The sequence below is a fragment of the Triturus cristatus genome, chromosome 6 (genome assembly GCF_964204655.1).
Source record: "Triturus cristatus chromosome 6, aTriCri1.1, whole genome shotgun sequence".
Lineage (NCBI taxonomy): Eukaryota > Metazoa > Chordata > Amphibia > Caudata > Salamandridae > Triturus > Triturus cristatus.
In genome coordinates, this window is record NC_140589.1 from 1,496,793,403 (window position 1) to 1,496,811,191 (window position 17,789).

Genomic DNA, 17,789 nt, shown 5'->3' on the forward strand with positions numbered 1-17,789 from the left:
AAAAGGAGGTTTTGAGGACAGAGCTTGAAGCTCACTCACTCAGAGCAGAGGTGATGGCGACAAGGAAGGCAGTCTTCAGAGTAAGGAGTCTCATAGGGCAGTTATGTAAAGACTCGAAGGGAGCACACATCAGGAACGTCAAGACAAGATTCAAGTCCCACTGGAGCATTATGAAATGAGAACGAACAAAGATGAGTAGGAGACGTGAAAAGAGAAGGTTGATCAGGAAGGCGAAGAAAGGCAGATATGGCCAAAAGGTAGCCTTTAAGAGTGCCCAGGGCAGAGCCCTGATGAGTTAAAGAACATATGCACAAAAGAACCTCTGCAAGCGGGCAGAAAGGGGACCCAAAGCCTTTGCTGTGAACCATGCCACAAACTTGTTCCATCTACAGGCATATACAGACTTGGATAAGGGACGCCTGGCTGCCAAAATTGACATTACAGACTTCGGGTAAAAGGTCAAAACTGCCGCTGCTCAATCTCCCCGCAAGGAGGTGGAGACTGGACAGGTTCGGGTGGAGGACCGTCCCCTGCTGCTGCGACAATAGATCCTCCCTGAAGAGGAAGTCTGATCGGAGGATCGATGCTCAACAGCTCAGGTTACCAGACTCTTCGTTCGCAGTCCTAAGCCACAAGAATAACTTGGGTCCGGTTGCTCTTGATCTTCTTCTGCCTCGAATGCTGAAGTAGTACCGGCGGAAAGGCGTACAGGAGGCCGCAAGTCCACTCACGAGGAAAAGCGTCGCAGAGCGAGTACCGCCATGGAAATTCCAATGCACAGAACTGCTGACATTGCGCGTTTTCTTTGTTGGCCAACAGATCTAACCAAGGCTCTCCCTATTGCTGGACGAGACCTTGCAACACGTCTGAGTGAAGACACCATTCATGATCCATCATGCACCAACGGCAGAGTTAGTCCACCATTGCGTTCAGAGAACCTTCCAGATGTTGAACCACCAGAGCCATACCCTAATGTTCCAGCCATGTTCAACAGCAAAGAGCCTCTTGACATAGGGTCCACAACCCAACCCTACCCTGTTTGTTGCAGTACCACATGGCGGTGGTGTGGTCTGTGAACACCTACACTACTCTTCCTTTAATAGAGGGAAGGAATGCCTTCAGTGCCAGACGAATCGCCCAGAGCTCCAAAAGGTTGATGTGGAGGCAGACTTCCCCGGAGGCCAGAGTCCCCTGATCTCCGCCTCTGCCAGGTGGCCGACCCATCCCAGGAGTGACGCATCGGTCACCACTGTCAGCTCTGATTGGGGGAAGGGGGAGGGATCTGCCGCTGACCCAATCTTGGTTTGTTAACCCACCACTGCAATTGACTTGCAGTCCCCTCAGAGATCTGGACAACATTAGAAAGATTGCCCCGATGCTGCGCCTACTGGAACTTCAGGTCCCACTGCAGAGCCTGCATATGCCACCTGGCATGATCCACCAGGAGGATGCAGGAGGCCATGAGGCCCAGCAGCCTCAGGGTCATTCGATCCGGGATAGAGGCTGAAACCGGTATCAGAGCCTGAATATCCCAGACTCACTGTTCGGGAGGATAAGCCCAAAACCTGCGCCGTATCCAGAACCGCTCCGATGAAAAGGAACTTCTGAGAGGGAGTCAGGTGGGGCTTCGGCACATTGAAAGTGAACCTCAGCGAACGTAGGAAGTCCGCCGTAGTCTGGAGGTGGGAGAAAACAGCCTGAGGAGAGCTCGCCTTCAACAGCCAGTCGTCGAAATAGGGGAAGACTGGAACCCCTGATCTGCGCAGATGAGCTGCGACCACCGCCATCACTTTCGTGAACACCCGAGGGGCACTGGTAAGGCCAAGAGGGGAGCACGGTGAAGTTCAAAATACTTTATTCGACTCCAAAAGAGTCATAAAAGTTTGTATACGTCAATTTCATTAAAAAGCCAATAAACAGACAAAATAAAATACAGATAAGTAAAAAAATACCCAATATTTGCTACGGATCTTAAAAGCAGTAAAAAGGTAGTTTAAAACTCCATATATAATATATGTGGTTCCTGGGGAAAGCAAATAGTCCATCGCTAAGTCAAACTTTTATCTCCGCTGCTAATAATAATGGACAGATAACCTGTCTCCTCTGATGAGTATAACATTTACAAAATAAAATAAGGTGCTTATTGCTTTGACACGAGGAATTGTCACAAGGACAGACAGGAAGTGAGGAAAACCATGAGCCCTGGGTGAGAATAGCAGCCAAGAAATGTATGGTTTTTAGGCAAAGCCTGGTCAGCAAAAAGATTTGCCTTTCATTCAAATCTATTTGCAAATAAAGGGCAAGTTCTCTTTGTTGCTGAGAAGATGGGACAGAGTGTCCAGTGGCATTACACAGTACACTTGGCCGCTCAAGGCTTTGATAGAAAAGTGATTTGATTGTAGGATACATTTCTCAAGGTATCAGGATTTGTATAATATCCCTAGACCCTCATTTTGCAAAACAAGTTTTAATACACCTTAACCAAGGTATATCTAAGCTGTTATCCAGTTTCATACAATCCGTTAGGATTTTTCTACAAAAATTAGCCTCTGGATTTTTCAAACATTTTGCCCAAAGCAACAAAGGCTGTAGTGTAATATAATATTTTAAAAGGCTAAAGCCAACTTCCTCATGACAAAAAGAGGCAGAGGAACTCTGGGGCACTGTAAGAAGTCTCCTTATGAACTTGTTTTCTGCTATTTGGAGTGAGTTGCAGTTTATGTATCCCCAGACACCAGCCTCAAAAGTTACTACTGAAAGGCATTTTGCTCTTCTGAATACATAAGATTTCTTTAATTGGCTTATAGCTTAATCTTTTGGCAAATCTAAAGATGGCGTCAATTGACTTTTGAAATTGCATTGCTCCGATATTAAATAAGCATTTCTGATTAAAATCCGCATCAAATGGTACTCCCAGATAAGTAAAATGAGGGACTTTCTTAATTTATTCATACCCATGTAAAAACTAACTTGTCTTAGACTTTTTTAGTCCACATTTCATTATGAATGATTTAGAGCAATTAACCTTTAATCCCAACTCCTTCATAAAGCATTAAAACAATCGAGCAATATTTGTAAGTCGTTAGCTGTCCTGACTATTAGGACAGTGTTGTCCGCAGATAGTAGTACCGGGATTCGGCAGGAGTTAGTCCTCGCTATGTCCTGCCCCACCTTACAATTGTTCTCCTAGCCCATTAACATATAATAAGAAAAGAAATGGGGCCAGGACACACCCATGCCCCAGAGGGAAATTCTTCCGTTAGATCTCCCTTACTACTATAGCGAACTGAAGCGGATGTTTATTCATGGAGCACAGTGAACTGAAAATGCTCGTGGCCTGTGGGCTGGCAGAACGGGTATACGGAAATATACTTCCTGCAAGTCCAACGCTACCATCCAGTTTCCGGGGTAGAGGGCAAACAAGACCTGAGCCAACGTGAGCATCTTGAACTTCTCCTTCCAGAGGAAGCGGTTGAGGGCCCTAAGGTCTAAGATAGGACACAGGCCTTTCTCCTTCTTGGGTACCAGAAAGTAGTGGGAGTAGCAACCACGACCTACTTCTGGCACAGGGACCCTTTCGATAGCTCCCTTGGCCAAGAGAGCTGCAACTTTCTGCCGTAGAAGGGCCAAGTGATCCTCCGAAATGCGATGGAAGGATGGTGGCATGGAGGGAGGGGCAGTCTCGAAAGGGCGGGAGTAGCCCCTTTGGACTATCTGCAAAACCCACCTGTCCAACATGATGGTCTGCTAGAGGGGTAGGTGATGGGGAATCCTGTCGCCCAATGGCTTCTGGTGGCCCTGAAAGGTCGGACGAGGAAGATTTGGAGGCTGCTGCAGTTGACTTATGGGTGGATTGGCCCACCCGCTGGCCTCCAGACCCGCCTCGCTGGGTCCCACGTGCGCAGCCACGCACAGGCTTGGCTGCTTGTGTAAACTAGTGGCTAGACTGGGTCGAACCTGGTGGGGCACTCCTTCCGTAGACACGAAAGGGACGAAAGTTAGACTGTGTTGGATGAGTGGTCACTGCGAGGCCAAAGGATCTGGCCCTAGAATCCTTGTAGCGCTCGAGCGCTGAGTCTGGCTTGTCACCGAAAATGCGAGGGCCATCAAAGGGCATGTCCAGTAAGGTGGATTGAACATCCCCAAAAACACCAGACGTCCTTAACCAGGCTAGCACCTCAGGGCTACTGACGTGGAATCCGTTCAGCCCAGTGAGTCAGAGGTATCTTGTCCACATCAGACGGTTAATTTGTCTCTGTCCCTACCCTCTGCCATGGTGTGGGTGAAAACGGCCCAGGCCTCCTCCGGGCAGTGTGGCAGCACTTACGTAACCGTATCCCACACAGTATGGGTATAACAGCCCAAGAGGCACCGACCGCAGTGCTAAGCTGGCGGCAAAAAAATCTTTGTTCCCAAGGTGGTCCAGCTGTTCGGATTCCCTATCTGGGGAAGTAGTAGGGAATGAGCCCTTAGAGGACAAGGCTTGGACAACCAAGCTATCGTGGGCGGGTGTTGGGAGAGAAAAAGTGGGACTGCCTGGCCGGGCGGTGGAGTTGGGCAATCATCCTGTCCACAGGAGCCCGTGCTGGGCTTGGACCAAGTGTCCAAAAGGACCTTCGTGAGGGCTTTATTAAAAGGGGCTCCAAAGAGGCCACCGCCGGTTGAAGCACCTCTGTCAGGAGGTTAGTACTGACTGCTACCGTAGAAAGCTCCAGGCCCAAGGCCTCAGCCGCCGTATGCAACACCACTGCATAGGACGCTCCCTCCTCCATAGCTATGGTAGGGGGAGAAAGCATGCCAAGGTCTGTGGAGGTATCCAGACCACTGGTCACCCAGGTCCTCTTACCAGTCCAGCTCATCAAGTTGGTCAGCCAAAGGGTCCACAGACCCCTCCCAGTCCTCGTCACCCTCCTCCGATTGCCAGTCAGGCCTGAAAGGAACACCAGGAATGAACAGAGGCACAAAAGTGCTGTCCGGCACCGGCCCGGTGCCGTGTCCAAGTCGGGAGTGAGGCTAGGGTCGGTCCACGACCGGCCCCGGGGGTCGTCCGGATCGGCACTGGGGAAGGTGGACCAGCTTTGATCCAGATCAAGGCCTGGATCCTCAGGGGCCTTCTGGCACTGGAGCCGCCATCATCGAAGCCCCCAGCCGAGTCCAAGGGCCCCCAGCTGAGTCCGAGGGGCCAGAAGGCATGCTAGCGGAGTCGGGCTGCCCAATGATGCCATGAAGTGCTTCGTAGAAAGCTGGAAGCTGGGCAGGGGACTCTCCGGCACTGGGGAAAGGAGGGAAGCTCAGAGCTGTCCCTGGAGCAGGCTCTGAAGACAGAGCTGGAGACTGACGATGCGCCGGGTTCCGCGTCGCGTTGGCTGACTGATAGGCAGAAGGCGAAGAGCAACGCTACTTCTTTGCCTTCTTTGTGCTTCGACTTACCTGAAGAGCTCGAAGACTTGGATGAAGAATGAGGGTGGTGGCTCAGCGACTGGTCCAGAGACCTTCCTCTCAACCGGGACCTCCACGGGACGCAGAACTCACTGCCGGCCTCCAACAACTTTCAGGACCACTCACGCAAAGACTTTGGATTCATGGTCCAACAGTCGGAGCACGACTTTGGGTCATGGTCGCGCTCCAGACATCAGAGTTACACGAGGTGGGGGTCCGTAACCGACATCAGGCGGTTACAGGCCTCCCACGGCTTGAACCCAGTCCATCGATGGGACATCCCTCGTACACCAAGGGTCAGAGGACTCAAAGAAGTCACCAAAAGTCGAGAAAATGTTAGTCAAATAATGACTAAGGGGTAGCTCTCTCTCTGACGTCAGTGCGCAGGGGCGACATCTAAGTAGACACTGGGACACCATTCCGGTGTACACGACGGCAACTGAGTCGACCGACGCCACTGACTGACGCGCAGGGGTACTGCTAAGAAAATTTTTCGGATCCAGTCTGACGCCTGGGGTAATACTAAAGGTAAGGAATCTATAACTACAGTCTCTTTCAGATAAGTGGAAATCAATGGTCAGTGAGAAGTAAATGATGGTACAGATTGTTATTTCTATATAGGGATTTTAAGACTGGCCAAAGGCATTCAATGTTAAAATGGTTACATCACCTACTTGGCTAAAGAGCAGGTCACTTAGGTTATAGGACAACTGAAAATGAGAAAAAGCAAAACAATATTGAGAAACAGTATGTAGAAATGGTGTGCAGTTCTGGGAATGACACTTAAATATCATTATCAAACAGGATAAATCTCTTCATTTACTTAACACATAAAAATGTGTCCTTGATCACTCGATGCAGTTCAAAAGGTCAATTGAAATAAAGAAAATTAGTACCTCTAACTTTTCCAATGGTTTTTCTTGAATTCCTGCTCATAATAGGGAGAGTAAGAATGCCACTGCTCTTTCCACTTTCAGCAATGGTGGAGGACAAAAGGCAGGCTGTGCCAACATGGCCAGGGAGTGTATCACCTTGCACTATAGCTTCACTTAGGTCTTCCTACAAGTAAACAAATCAGAGAATTTTTGTTTAATCGTCATTAAATGTATGAAAAAAAATGACAAGCCACAAGAAAAGTTGTTCGTCTTGAAGAGTTACTCAACATTACTGCCTTCTGTACATTTTACATGTTAAATCTCTTCTACTATAAACGTATGTAACCTTTGTGCTGCTTTGCTAAGGTGACCTTGAGAAACCCAACTTACCAAGAGAACATGGAATGAGAAGTTATATATAATTCTTCGTGAACACTGGACAGCTCAACCTTTATGCATAGTCCTAAAACACATTATATGAGAATGATTTTTTCTTTTAAACAAAGACATAATTTATGAGCTCAAAAACCTTATTGGGAAACTTCCCCTCGCTTTGCCTTTCAAAGCCAAAGATGAAAAAGAGGGCACTGCACCAGCACAGGGGATTAAACCCCACCCCAATCAACTATTTGAGAGCTAATTGGCAGGTTAACAGAACCCAGAAATTTAAAGTTCTAAAAATGAAGGAGCAGGGTAATACAACCTGACAATTTAAAAAGCTTTGAAATAAGGACATTTGGGTTTGAATAAAAAGCTACTAGATCTGTACAGGAAAAAGAAAGAATTTCAATATATCTATTGAAATAATGAACAAGTTACTTACCTTTGGTAACGCTTTTTCTGGTGGATACAGTATCTGCCTGTGGATTCCTTCCCTTGTGAATATCCCCTGCGCCAGCAACATTCGGAAACTTTTGTAGCAGTCCACGCCGATGATGGCAAATCAATTGGCCGGGGTTCTGAACGTACGTGCAGACCGTTTCAGTCGGCAGTTCGTGCCGACGAGGTCTTCTTATGGAGTCGGTAACGTCAGCGGAGTCGCGAACAGAGCCGTGTCTCTGTGACGTCGTCTTAGACCTCATCGGCGTGGACTGCTACAAAAGTTTCCGAATGTTGCTGGCGCAGGGGATATTCACAAGGTGAGGAATCCACTGGCTGATGTATCCATCAGAATCACAATTCATTGCCTTAAAACAATAGAACAGTTTTTTTTTTAATTTTAAATTAAAATGACACCATTCTAGTAGAGAAAAATGAATTCTCCTTATTTATAGGCAAATTCACCTCTTACGTATAGATCCTGGAATGGAGTATGAAACTCCTACTATAGGAACCTGCTTTAGGCTACAATAATTTTAGCCTCTAAGCAGTTTGCTATCCAGGTCGAAAGACTGGGACAAGCAAGAAAGAACCACACTCATAATGAGCATACTAAAACGTTTAGGATTTTAATATTTGCAATCGGAAGTCTGATTACTTCCAATGATCTATTTATCTATCAGGACCTTTTATTTTGGAGGGGGACACAGAGTCCTTTTTGTGCACCAAGTTGTGTATTATCACTTAACATCTGGTCACAAATGGTCATTGAAATCAGTGTTAAAATATAAAGGTACTCTTCATAGCCCCTGTAACACCTACACCCTGCGTAGTATCATTTTCCCCCCAGACTGTAGGTGTTATAACATTGGTAGACTGCACAGCAATGAACAATAAGAAGGGTATGTGCCCTGATACAGAATAGAGGTTGGACTCTAAAGAAAGACTAAACAAATGGTGATGCATGACGTTCTCCATCTGCCAATGAAGATTTAGGTGTTCAGCCATCCTCATTGCCCCCAAACCTCACAAAAATGTTTTTTTTTCAGAGCTCATCCAGTCCACGCAGAAAAAAGTGCAAGGAAGTCTTGACATCAAAATTTGGAGAAGGCATGGGGACATAGAAAAAAACATTTGTGAAAAAGATCTCTTCTTTCAGACGGAATGCCAACAAAGATTTGGAATAAAATACGGAAAGTTAATGCATATAATTGTAATGTAGTAAATGTAGTTAGTGTTGGTTAGTGGTTTCCTTTCAGATATTTAGTAGGAATTAATAATACTGTAAAACATTGGAAAAAAAGGCACCAGTAAAAAGTACACCTAGGTAGATTACTAGCCATTCTGCTTTAAGATCCAACAATGTACTGGTAAACTCAGAGGTAAGGGAGGCATAAAAGATAGGAGAGAATTCAACAAAGCCCAAATGTACTAGTTTCAGCTAATAATAATTTGTGTTATGTGCAGATATAAAGATAGAGTGAGTGAGAAATTAATTTCAACTCTCCGCCACTTATGTGAACAAACTTATAATGCCCAATTATTATGGCAAACAAGAAATCACAGTTTTAAAGTAAGTAATTCTGAATCTATATTGGGTCCACTGCCCTTAGAGTCCATTTTCAAGAGTCAGCATTTACATTTTCTTCTGTATAGCTTATTTCCACTTCCATTTAAAGTTTGAATGGATTAGATGCTATGAAATATAAATTACCTTAGACCAAAATGATATTTAATACTGGTTGGCCAAGGAATAGGTTTCTAGATGAGATCCACCTCTTGGGTGTTCTTGGATTCTTAATGTCAGTTAAGTGCCATTACAGTTTATCCAAAGTGTGATAAAAATTCTTAGTCTTAGTGAGTTTACATATTGGACTGTCTGGATTTTATAATAAAAAAACATTTTAGTATTGTGTCATCTAGCTACATGTACCAAATATTGTTAATTAGTTTTTTCTATAAACTTCACTATAATTAATACAATGCATTATGAACAGGGGTGTGAATTCTGTGGTCTTGTTTATAGTGTTGACATGTGCCTTATCTGTTTCAAACTTCTTTTGCTTTATCAATAATAGAGGTTTGAATCCTCTGCCACCAAATCGAGTTTTTCCTATGCGCTTGTTTCAAGATACTGTCTTCATCTCAATTTCTCAAGTAATTTAACTTTTCCTATAGTGGATGTAGTGTAAAGTTGTACGATTAAGGTTTTCTGTCGAGCTTGGTTAGTTGTATATAATCTACTAACTGTTATTCAGTCTGTTCAGAAATTACTGTAATGATTACTTGGTATCTTTTCTTATAAATTCAGAATGTCTTTTAAAGTTGACAAAAAAATACATGGGCTATTCAACAATTTCTTCGTGCCAGGTACCACTGACCTTCATCTAAATCATACACTGATTTACATATGTAGGTACACATTTGGCACCCATGATGATGCCCTGGAGTTTTAAAAACATATTGCCACTGAAACTAATATCTATTAATCAACCAAGATTTGAGCATCTCCACAATAATTTTATTCTATGCCAAGTACCAAGTTGTAGGCTGGTCTGGTATGTAGAAGTGATTGCACAGCTGCTAACCCATCCTAATGCAAGTATAGAGACTGACATCAAGAGTGGCCAATGGTCCGTAAGCCAGGGAAAGCTGTTGACAGTTGCCACTCCTACAGAAAGATATCCCTGATTAACGCTGAGGCGAAAATACTTGTGAAACTCCTGGCTGTCCGCCTTACCCCGGTCCTCACGTCACTAGTCCATGCTGACCAGTCCGGCTTTATGCCAAACTGCAACACGGCATTCAATATCCGTAGCCTTCATAATGTTTTGGGCCGTGAATGCGTAATTGAAGATGCAGTTGTGTTGCCTATGGACGCCAAGATGTTGTTTGACTACATCGAATGGCCATACCTCTTCGAGGTGCTGCGACGCCCAGAGTTTGGCCCGAAATTCATGGGATGGGTTAAGATACACTACACAGACCTAAAACGTCAGGTAAGGGTCAACAACCGCCTCTCTAGAGCTAAGAAGCTAAGCTAAGGGGCACAAGACTAGGGTGCCCCCTGTCCCCATTGATTTTTTTTCATTGATCTTGGAGTCATTGGCTTCGTGGGTCAGAGGAGATCCAGTGTTGAGGGTGTTGATATGGGCGGAAGGGAGGGAAGCCAGAATATCCCTCTATGCCGATGATATTCTACTCTATTTGGCCTCAGCAGCAAGATCTATGCATAGACTTTTGAATACCTTTACCAATTTTGGTAAATATTTTGGATACTCCATTAATTGGTCCAAATCTGTGATTCTGATCCTACACTGTTTTACACTAAAAACGTAACCGCGCCTCTGGACAGACTACGCAATGATGTCAAACATTGGCGAACACTTCCCCTTTCCATGTTGGGCCGAGCCGCACTCTTCAAGATGTTGGCTCTCCCCAGCTTCCTGTATGCACTCTAGAACTGCCCACACAAGGTCCAAGACTCGTATTAAAAAAACATTGAGTGAGGTTAGGACTCTGTTGTGGGAAGGAAAGGCACCCTGTATCGCCATCACTAAACTGACCAAGGGATGGTATGATGGGGGTATAGCACTCCCAGACATTCGTCTGCACTACTGGGCCTCACAGCTGGTGGTGAATCAATGGTTGTATCGGACCCCGCCTTCCTCCTGGATAGTTCTCAAATGGGTCGTGAAGGCCATCTAGGGGCCCTCTATTTGAAGGCTGGGAGAAGCTGTTATCTGGGACCTACAGCCCTCACTGTAGAGGTCTGGCATCAGGCCAATCGTAGACTTAGCTAGCTTGATGTGTTGACCCAGGCAACCCCGCTGTGGTCGGCTATAAGCTGGGTACCCTCTGCAACCAGCCCGGGTTCGACAGATGGGATACTAATGGTATTGCGACAATAGATAACATGTGGAAAAAGGGTAGGATACTAAAGTTTACGAAATTGAAGGAGGAGTATAACCTAACTCAAGGAGAAGCCTTTCGCTATCTCCAGATCCATCACGCACTCACAGCAGCTCTCCGGAATACCGTGGAACTACCGGAATCGTCTCCCCTTGAGGATCGTCTCCTTTCTGAATCACTGCAACAAAAAAAAAAAGTGTCGCTTACATACCGAAAGCTGTGCAATAATCTACCAAACCTGTTTCAACCCCTCAGAGATAAATGGCAAATGGACCTGGGACAGCTTGAGGATGACGACTGGCAAACAGCGCTGATGTCCCCCAGGAGGCAGTTATCCCTCTTAGCCTCCACCTTGTCCAACTAAAAGTCCTCCATAGAACATACTTCTCCGGTGTCACCCTTGCGAAGATCAGGAGCTGACAAGAGACTCTGTGTCGCCGTTGTTGTAATGGGGAGGCAACCTTTTATCATATCATATGGGAATGTCCACTCATACAGGCCCTATGGGAAAGGGCTACATGGCACATCCAACGCGCACTAGGGAAGGAGATCACACTGACACCACAACTAGGGCTCCTCAACATATGGGAGGCAATAGATCTCACCGAGGTGGAGCAGCAGTGGGCTAACCTGGGATATACATTGGTAAAGTGTAACATAGCTATGAAGTAGGGGGCAGCTGCTGTTCCATCATCAGGTAACTGGGCAAGAGACCTTGACAAATGTATGGTCGCAGAAAAAAAGGTGTTCAAATCTAGGGGTTGCCCCAAGAAGTGGGATAGGAAATGGAGCAAGTGGAATGTATATAGGGGGTGACCTTTGCATTTCACCGACCACAGAAATGGAAATGACAGAACGCCGATGGAGCAGGAGGGAAACAGATGATTGAGTGAAACCGAACGTTTGATTAACAAAATTTATGGATAATATATGTCTGAATATGTAATGATTGCTGAATTCTATGCGACTGATAACCTTTTCATTCTAATAAAAACTACTGTAAAAAAAATAAATAAAAAATAATAATAAGAGTGGCCAACGGAAAAATCATTTAACCAAGTTACAGCATAGTTCCTGGTTGAAAGATTCAAAATCCTTGAAATTATAAGGGCAAATCAAGCACATAATGTTTTTGAAGATCAATCTATCAATAGACCAATATATTGCTATAATCTTTGAAATTTAGTTAATATCTCAAATGACGGGCATTTCAGGATGGAGATGAAATAGATATATATATTTTATCTTCCTTCTGAAATACCAGTCATTTGAGATATTAACTCAATTTCAGACACACACACACCTCCCTCGATAACATTATGGTGCAGGGACCCTGCAGAATCAACACTAGCAGATGAGACGCACAAAGCACGATGCTACAGGATATAGAGACCTAGGCGGAGATACTGGCTGCATTCCAGGAAAAAGACGACAACATAACACTCAGGGGCACAGATAGAAGGCTCTAACAATGGCACACATCTTGACGCCGGCATAGGGAGGAGGGATGAGCGCGTTAAGAGTCCACAGCTCTGATAGGGTTATTGCGACAAAGGGGGCATAATAGGGAAAGCTAGAGGGTTTAGAGGTTTCCGGTACCTCCATGGACAGTGGCAATGGATGTGACATGAATAAATCCTTGAAATAGGAGGAGTAAGACTCAAATCTGGCAAAGAACATTAGTCCATGGTATAAATGAACATTGATTTTAAGAATTATGGTTTCAGGCTTCTTGTTTACTGTCAAATGTAAGAGTAAAAATGGATAATTTTTTTTTCAAAGCCTACTCTTGGCATGTGGTGCTGTGGATTCACATGCTCCGGCCATCTGAAGTTGGACTCTGATGTGTGCAACTTGTTTCTCTTAGAAGAGGTCTTTCAAGTCATGAGTTAAAGTGACTCCTATTACTAGTAATGCACATTGGCATTGGCTCCAGTTATTTCTTTTTCCGCATGGCAGGTGAGGAAAAAATTGGAGCATAGCAAAGATAAGAAAACAACCAAATGAAGAGCAAGAGAGAAGAGGCTTCCACTGAGAAAGGGTGGGCGCATGTGAATTTACTGCATTACATGCCATGAACAGATGTTTACAGGGTTAACATTTTCAATTCACGAAATGTGTAGCTGTAGATGTACATGCTCTGCTAGTCAGAGGGTGTTACAAAGGACTGAAAAAGTGTAAATACAACAGCCTAGCCAATGAAAGCTTTTGGTGGTTTAACACAGTCCTGTTTAGTGAAAGTGTGTGCGGTGGACCAAGCAGCTGCCTAACATATGTCAATTAGGTCTTACCTAGGAATGCCATAGAATCCCCTCTTTGCATTTAGAGTGGGTTTTTGGTGTGGCAGGGAGTTGCCTCTCAGTTTTTGCTTGACAGGTCCGAATGCATTGGACCAACTCCATAACTAATCCCGCCATGCTGAAAGCAAGGCTTTTGTGTGGCTTTGAGAAAGACAAAAGCTGCTGTGTTTTGCAGAAGGATTTTGTTTTGTTGTGTACAAGAGGGCCCTCCTGATGAAGCACCCTCTCTGCTACAGAATCTACGTGTGGGAAGAACACAAGAAGATCAATAGTTTGATTGACGTGGAAAGAAGATACTACCAGAGGGGGAATTTTGGATTGTACGAAGGGCGAACCTAATATTGTGCACTTGAAAGAAGTGTTACTCTAGGGTGAGTGATTGGAGCTGACTCACCTCTCCGAGTGAGGTTATGATCACTAGGAAGGCCATCTTCCAGGAGAAAGACAGTAGAGGACACAAAGTGGTTAGAAAGGTGGGCCCATGAGTACAGGGAGAGCCATGTTGAGGTTCCATACAGGAACAGGTGGTACCCTGGATAGAATGACTCGTTTGAATCCTCCCATGAAGGTCTTGATGACTGGGACCTTGAACAGTTATGTGTGCTCCTTATTCTGAAGGAAGGCAGCAACAGCAGTGAAGTGAAGTCAGTCAGACATGGAAGTATGGCCTTACAAATGTAAATGACGCAGGCAGCAGACTATATGTCTTGGACTGCTGGCTTTGGGGGGGGGGGGGGTGAGAGGAGGGCCTATTTATAGACAGTAGTGTACAAATCTTTTCAATTTGCCTGAATAGCAGGCCCAGGTTGTGTGTCAGCGGGCCCCCTTGAGTACGGTCATACACTCAGGAGACCGATTGTGGTAGCCAAATTCTAGGACTTCAGGAGCCAAATCGAGAGATTGAGCACTGTGGTAGTGAACCAGGAATGTCTGGCCTACATGAGAGCCACCAGGATGACAGTGAGGGATGTCTGTTGAAGTCTCAGAACCACAAATTGAAGGAGTGGGAGAGGCTCAACTGCCCACGCAAATATCCCTGACTAGTTCATCCATAGTGCATTGCCCACAGACTGCGGGTGTGGGCGCAAAGGTACAGGTGAAGTTTGAACATTTGGCATTTTGGGAAATGGCAAAGAGGTCAGGAAACCCCAACAGAAATATGGGAGTAGGACCTACAGGTGAAGTTCCCACTCATGGACTTTTTGCTGCATCCTACAGAGCACATCTGCAAAATTGTTGTCCACTCCCAGCTAATACTCCACCAGTAGATGGATTTTGTGGTCAAGTGCCCACCACTGAATGCCCGTAAACTAAAGCAGACTACTGTGGTGTGTGTGCTACCCTGTTTCTGGAGGGGGTAATCGACGGTCATGTATGTGCAGTTGAGAACCGCCTTGTGTTGAACGATGTAGAAGGCGGCTTTGAGTGCTAACTAGATGGTCAGTAGCTCTAAGTAGTTGAATTGGAAATCTAGTTGGCGGGGTGTCCATATGCCCTGAATGATTAGGTCTTGTTAATGTGCCCTCCGCCCTGTGAGGGGAGCGTCTGTCATGATGGCAACTTGCAGTACTAGGTCGAGAAAGGGCCGGCCCTGCAACACATTGTTGCTGTTCCACCACTGCAGAGAGCAATGGTTGCTGGCCCGCATCAACACTAGATGTTCCCAGAGACCCTCTGCTTGTGAACACTATGCAACGAGGCACTTCTGTAATGAACACGTGTAATCTGGCATGTGGAACTATGGCAATATACGATGCCATTATGCTGAGGAGGTGCAACCGTCCTGATCGTTATTTAGCAAAAACAGGCAGCAACGACTGGAAAGCTTGAATCCATGCGTGGCTGGAGATCAGCTTTCCCAGTTACGGAGTTGAAGGCTGCCCCTAAGAAGGGTTTAAACTGAAGGAGCTGAAGGTGGGACTTTACAGTGTTGACGGTGAACCCTAGATTGTGCAAGAGACCTAAGGTGGTCTAGACATGAGCATCAGTGTTGTTCGTTTGAGCTCTTGACCAGTCAGTCACCCCAGTAAAGAAACACATAGATGCTGGCCCAGCTAAGATGAGCTTAGACCACAGCAAGACACTTTATAAACACCCCGGGGGCCTCAAAGGGCAACACTTTAAACTGAATATGCTGGCCACTTTCCACCAACCAGAGATACCGCAGATGTGCAGGGTGGATCAGGATGTGAATGTATGCATCATTCAGGTTGAGTGCAGTCATGAAGTTACTTCAGGGCTTAGTAGGGGGATGACATCCTGGAGCGTGCCAATGTGGAAGTGCGCTGAGAGGATTATCTGTTGAGGGTCCGGAGGTAGAGTATAAGCCGGACTGACCAGTCCTTGGGGCTAAGGAAGTACAGGGACTATACTCCTTTTGGCGTTGGTGTGGCAGCACTAGTTCTATGACTCCCTTGCAAATGAGTGCCTACTTCCTCTTGAAGGAAGCACTAATCTTATTGGGAAAGTGTGTGTCTGAGTGGAGGGATGTCTGGTGGACTTGCAGTGAGTTCTAATAAGTAACCCTGCCCTATGATGAAACGAAGGCTGCGCCGACACCAAAAAGTGCTGCAAACACAGATTGTTTTGATCAAAGGGAATGCAGAATCCTAAAAGCACCCGCAGACTAACACCAAGAGGGGTCGACCTGGAGCTTGACGGAAATTTGGACGCACCTGGCGACTGAGAAAAAAAAACTGTCAGAAGATATCAAGTCAGTCTTACCATAGGATGATTCATCCTTAGAAGGTTGCAACACTTCTGATTTATATACTTTTGCCTTTAGTCTGTCCAACACCGCTTCCATGAAATGTATAGATAGTACAGGAGTTGATGCTTATTTTTCCTGACTGACATGGAAACCTTGGTAGACTAGAGTTTGTCATGTGAGAATGCTGAACAGCTTGCTCCAAGGTAGACATTTTGATCAGCCAGGCCTCTACATAGATCTTCTGAGATGCACCGCCACTACAGTCATGCACTTAAAAGTTCTTGGTGCAGGCTTGAGGTCGAATGGAAGGTCCTTTTAATGGTAGTGTTCAATCCCTACATGGAAGATTAGGAAAGCCTGGGGGAGCTAGATGGCGCACGACAAAGATGGCCGCAAATCTGTGAGGCTCCGGCAGCTTGGCGGCATAATCCGTCATTTATCCTTAAACCTACCCCACTAATCCTGCATTTACAGCTGTCCGCTTATGCATCACCCTATCCTCAAGGTCTGTGGCAAAAATTGAGACTCTCTGACCCAGGCATGTTGACTCCTGGTCGTGCTTTTGCGCATATGGGATGAGAGTGGCGACACTCCTGGAGACCTGCGCGGCTCTTCCTGCTGCGCGAGCCCCAGGGATTCCACGTGGCGACAGGCCGCTATATTCAGCAAGCAGTGGCTGGCCGCTCCTTTCGCCAGTGTTTTTCCGCCTTACTGCCTCCAGCGACTGCTGTTATCAGGGCAGACATCAGCTGTGAGGACCATTGGGAGACCCCGACAAATGTGGTGAGGTACATGTGGTATTTGCGCTCTGGCAGTGATAACTGGACTGTGTGAGCGCCATTACCCTTCCGCACCCACATCGCTCCGCGTGCCGCACTACGCCGCTGTGTTTCTCCCCCCGCCACAGCGGTGCCCTGGGCTCTCTCCCGCTTATTGATGGACCCCCCCCACGTTATTGTATTACAGCATAAGGGCTCTACTACGCACCGGTCTGGTAGGCGCTGTTTGCACTCCACCACAGCATACGCCATACCTGCTGGTTTCCACAGCGCTCCATTTGGCCGAATCCCTGCGGGTGCTGTGACGGTTGGCGTCCGTCTTTCTCTCTGGCCTGGATTCCTGTGTAACACGAGCGCTGGGAACGATGCGCGTTCGTTGGACATGACGGATCTCTGCTGGATATCGGGCTTGAGTATTTCACAGGTCACCGTACCTGCAGACACCCTGTGTGCCTGGTGCAGTGCCATCCTTACGAGCTCAGGAGAGCCTCGCCTCAGCCACCCTCCTGACCCGTCAGTGCTGTAGCAAAGTGGGCCTTCCTCCCAGCACTTTGCGCTATGACCTCATCTGACATGCCCTTAGGGGTGCAGTACAGTGGCCTGGTATCAGCCTTATGAGGCCTACATTTCTCCTAATATACTGCTCGCTGCTCCGCAGGAGGATCACTGCTCATCTACCTGGCCATACCGACGACTGCCCCTGCTGGTAGTAATAATCCCTTCTGAAACCTAACGCTCTCTCCTCCTGGTAGTGACAATGCCACAACAGACTGCTTGCCTCCTTCCACCTAGCTATCCAAATAGCTACCTAGTGTGTACCTTCCCATCATTGCTGATCCTTATGGATATACAGATCTTTTTCTCTCGCGACAATGGGGAAACCAGACGGCCGCTGACCCAAGCTCATCTTCGAAGCAAAGAAAGCAGCTACACGTTCTAACTCTGATGAATGCGG

The 17,789-nt window shown here is 46.3% G+C and overlaps 1 protein-coding gene across 2 annotated transcripts in view; it reads right to left on the reverse strand.

The window, feature by feature from the left end:
• GPCPD1 (glycerophosphocholine phosphodiesterase 1) overlaps positions 1–17,789 on the reverse strand; it is a 701,876-nt gene that overhangs the window by 446,717 nt on the left and 237,370 nt on the right. For both annotated transcript variants that reach the window (XM_085612626.1, XM_085612627.1), the window contains exon 9: positions 6,336–6,498. In XM_085612626.1, coding sequence (XP_085468752.1) covers positions 6,336–6,498 — 163 coding nt within the window. The remainder of the gene's footprint in view (positions 1–6,335; positions 6,499–17,789) is intronic.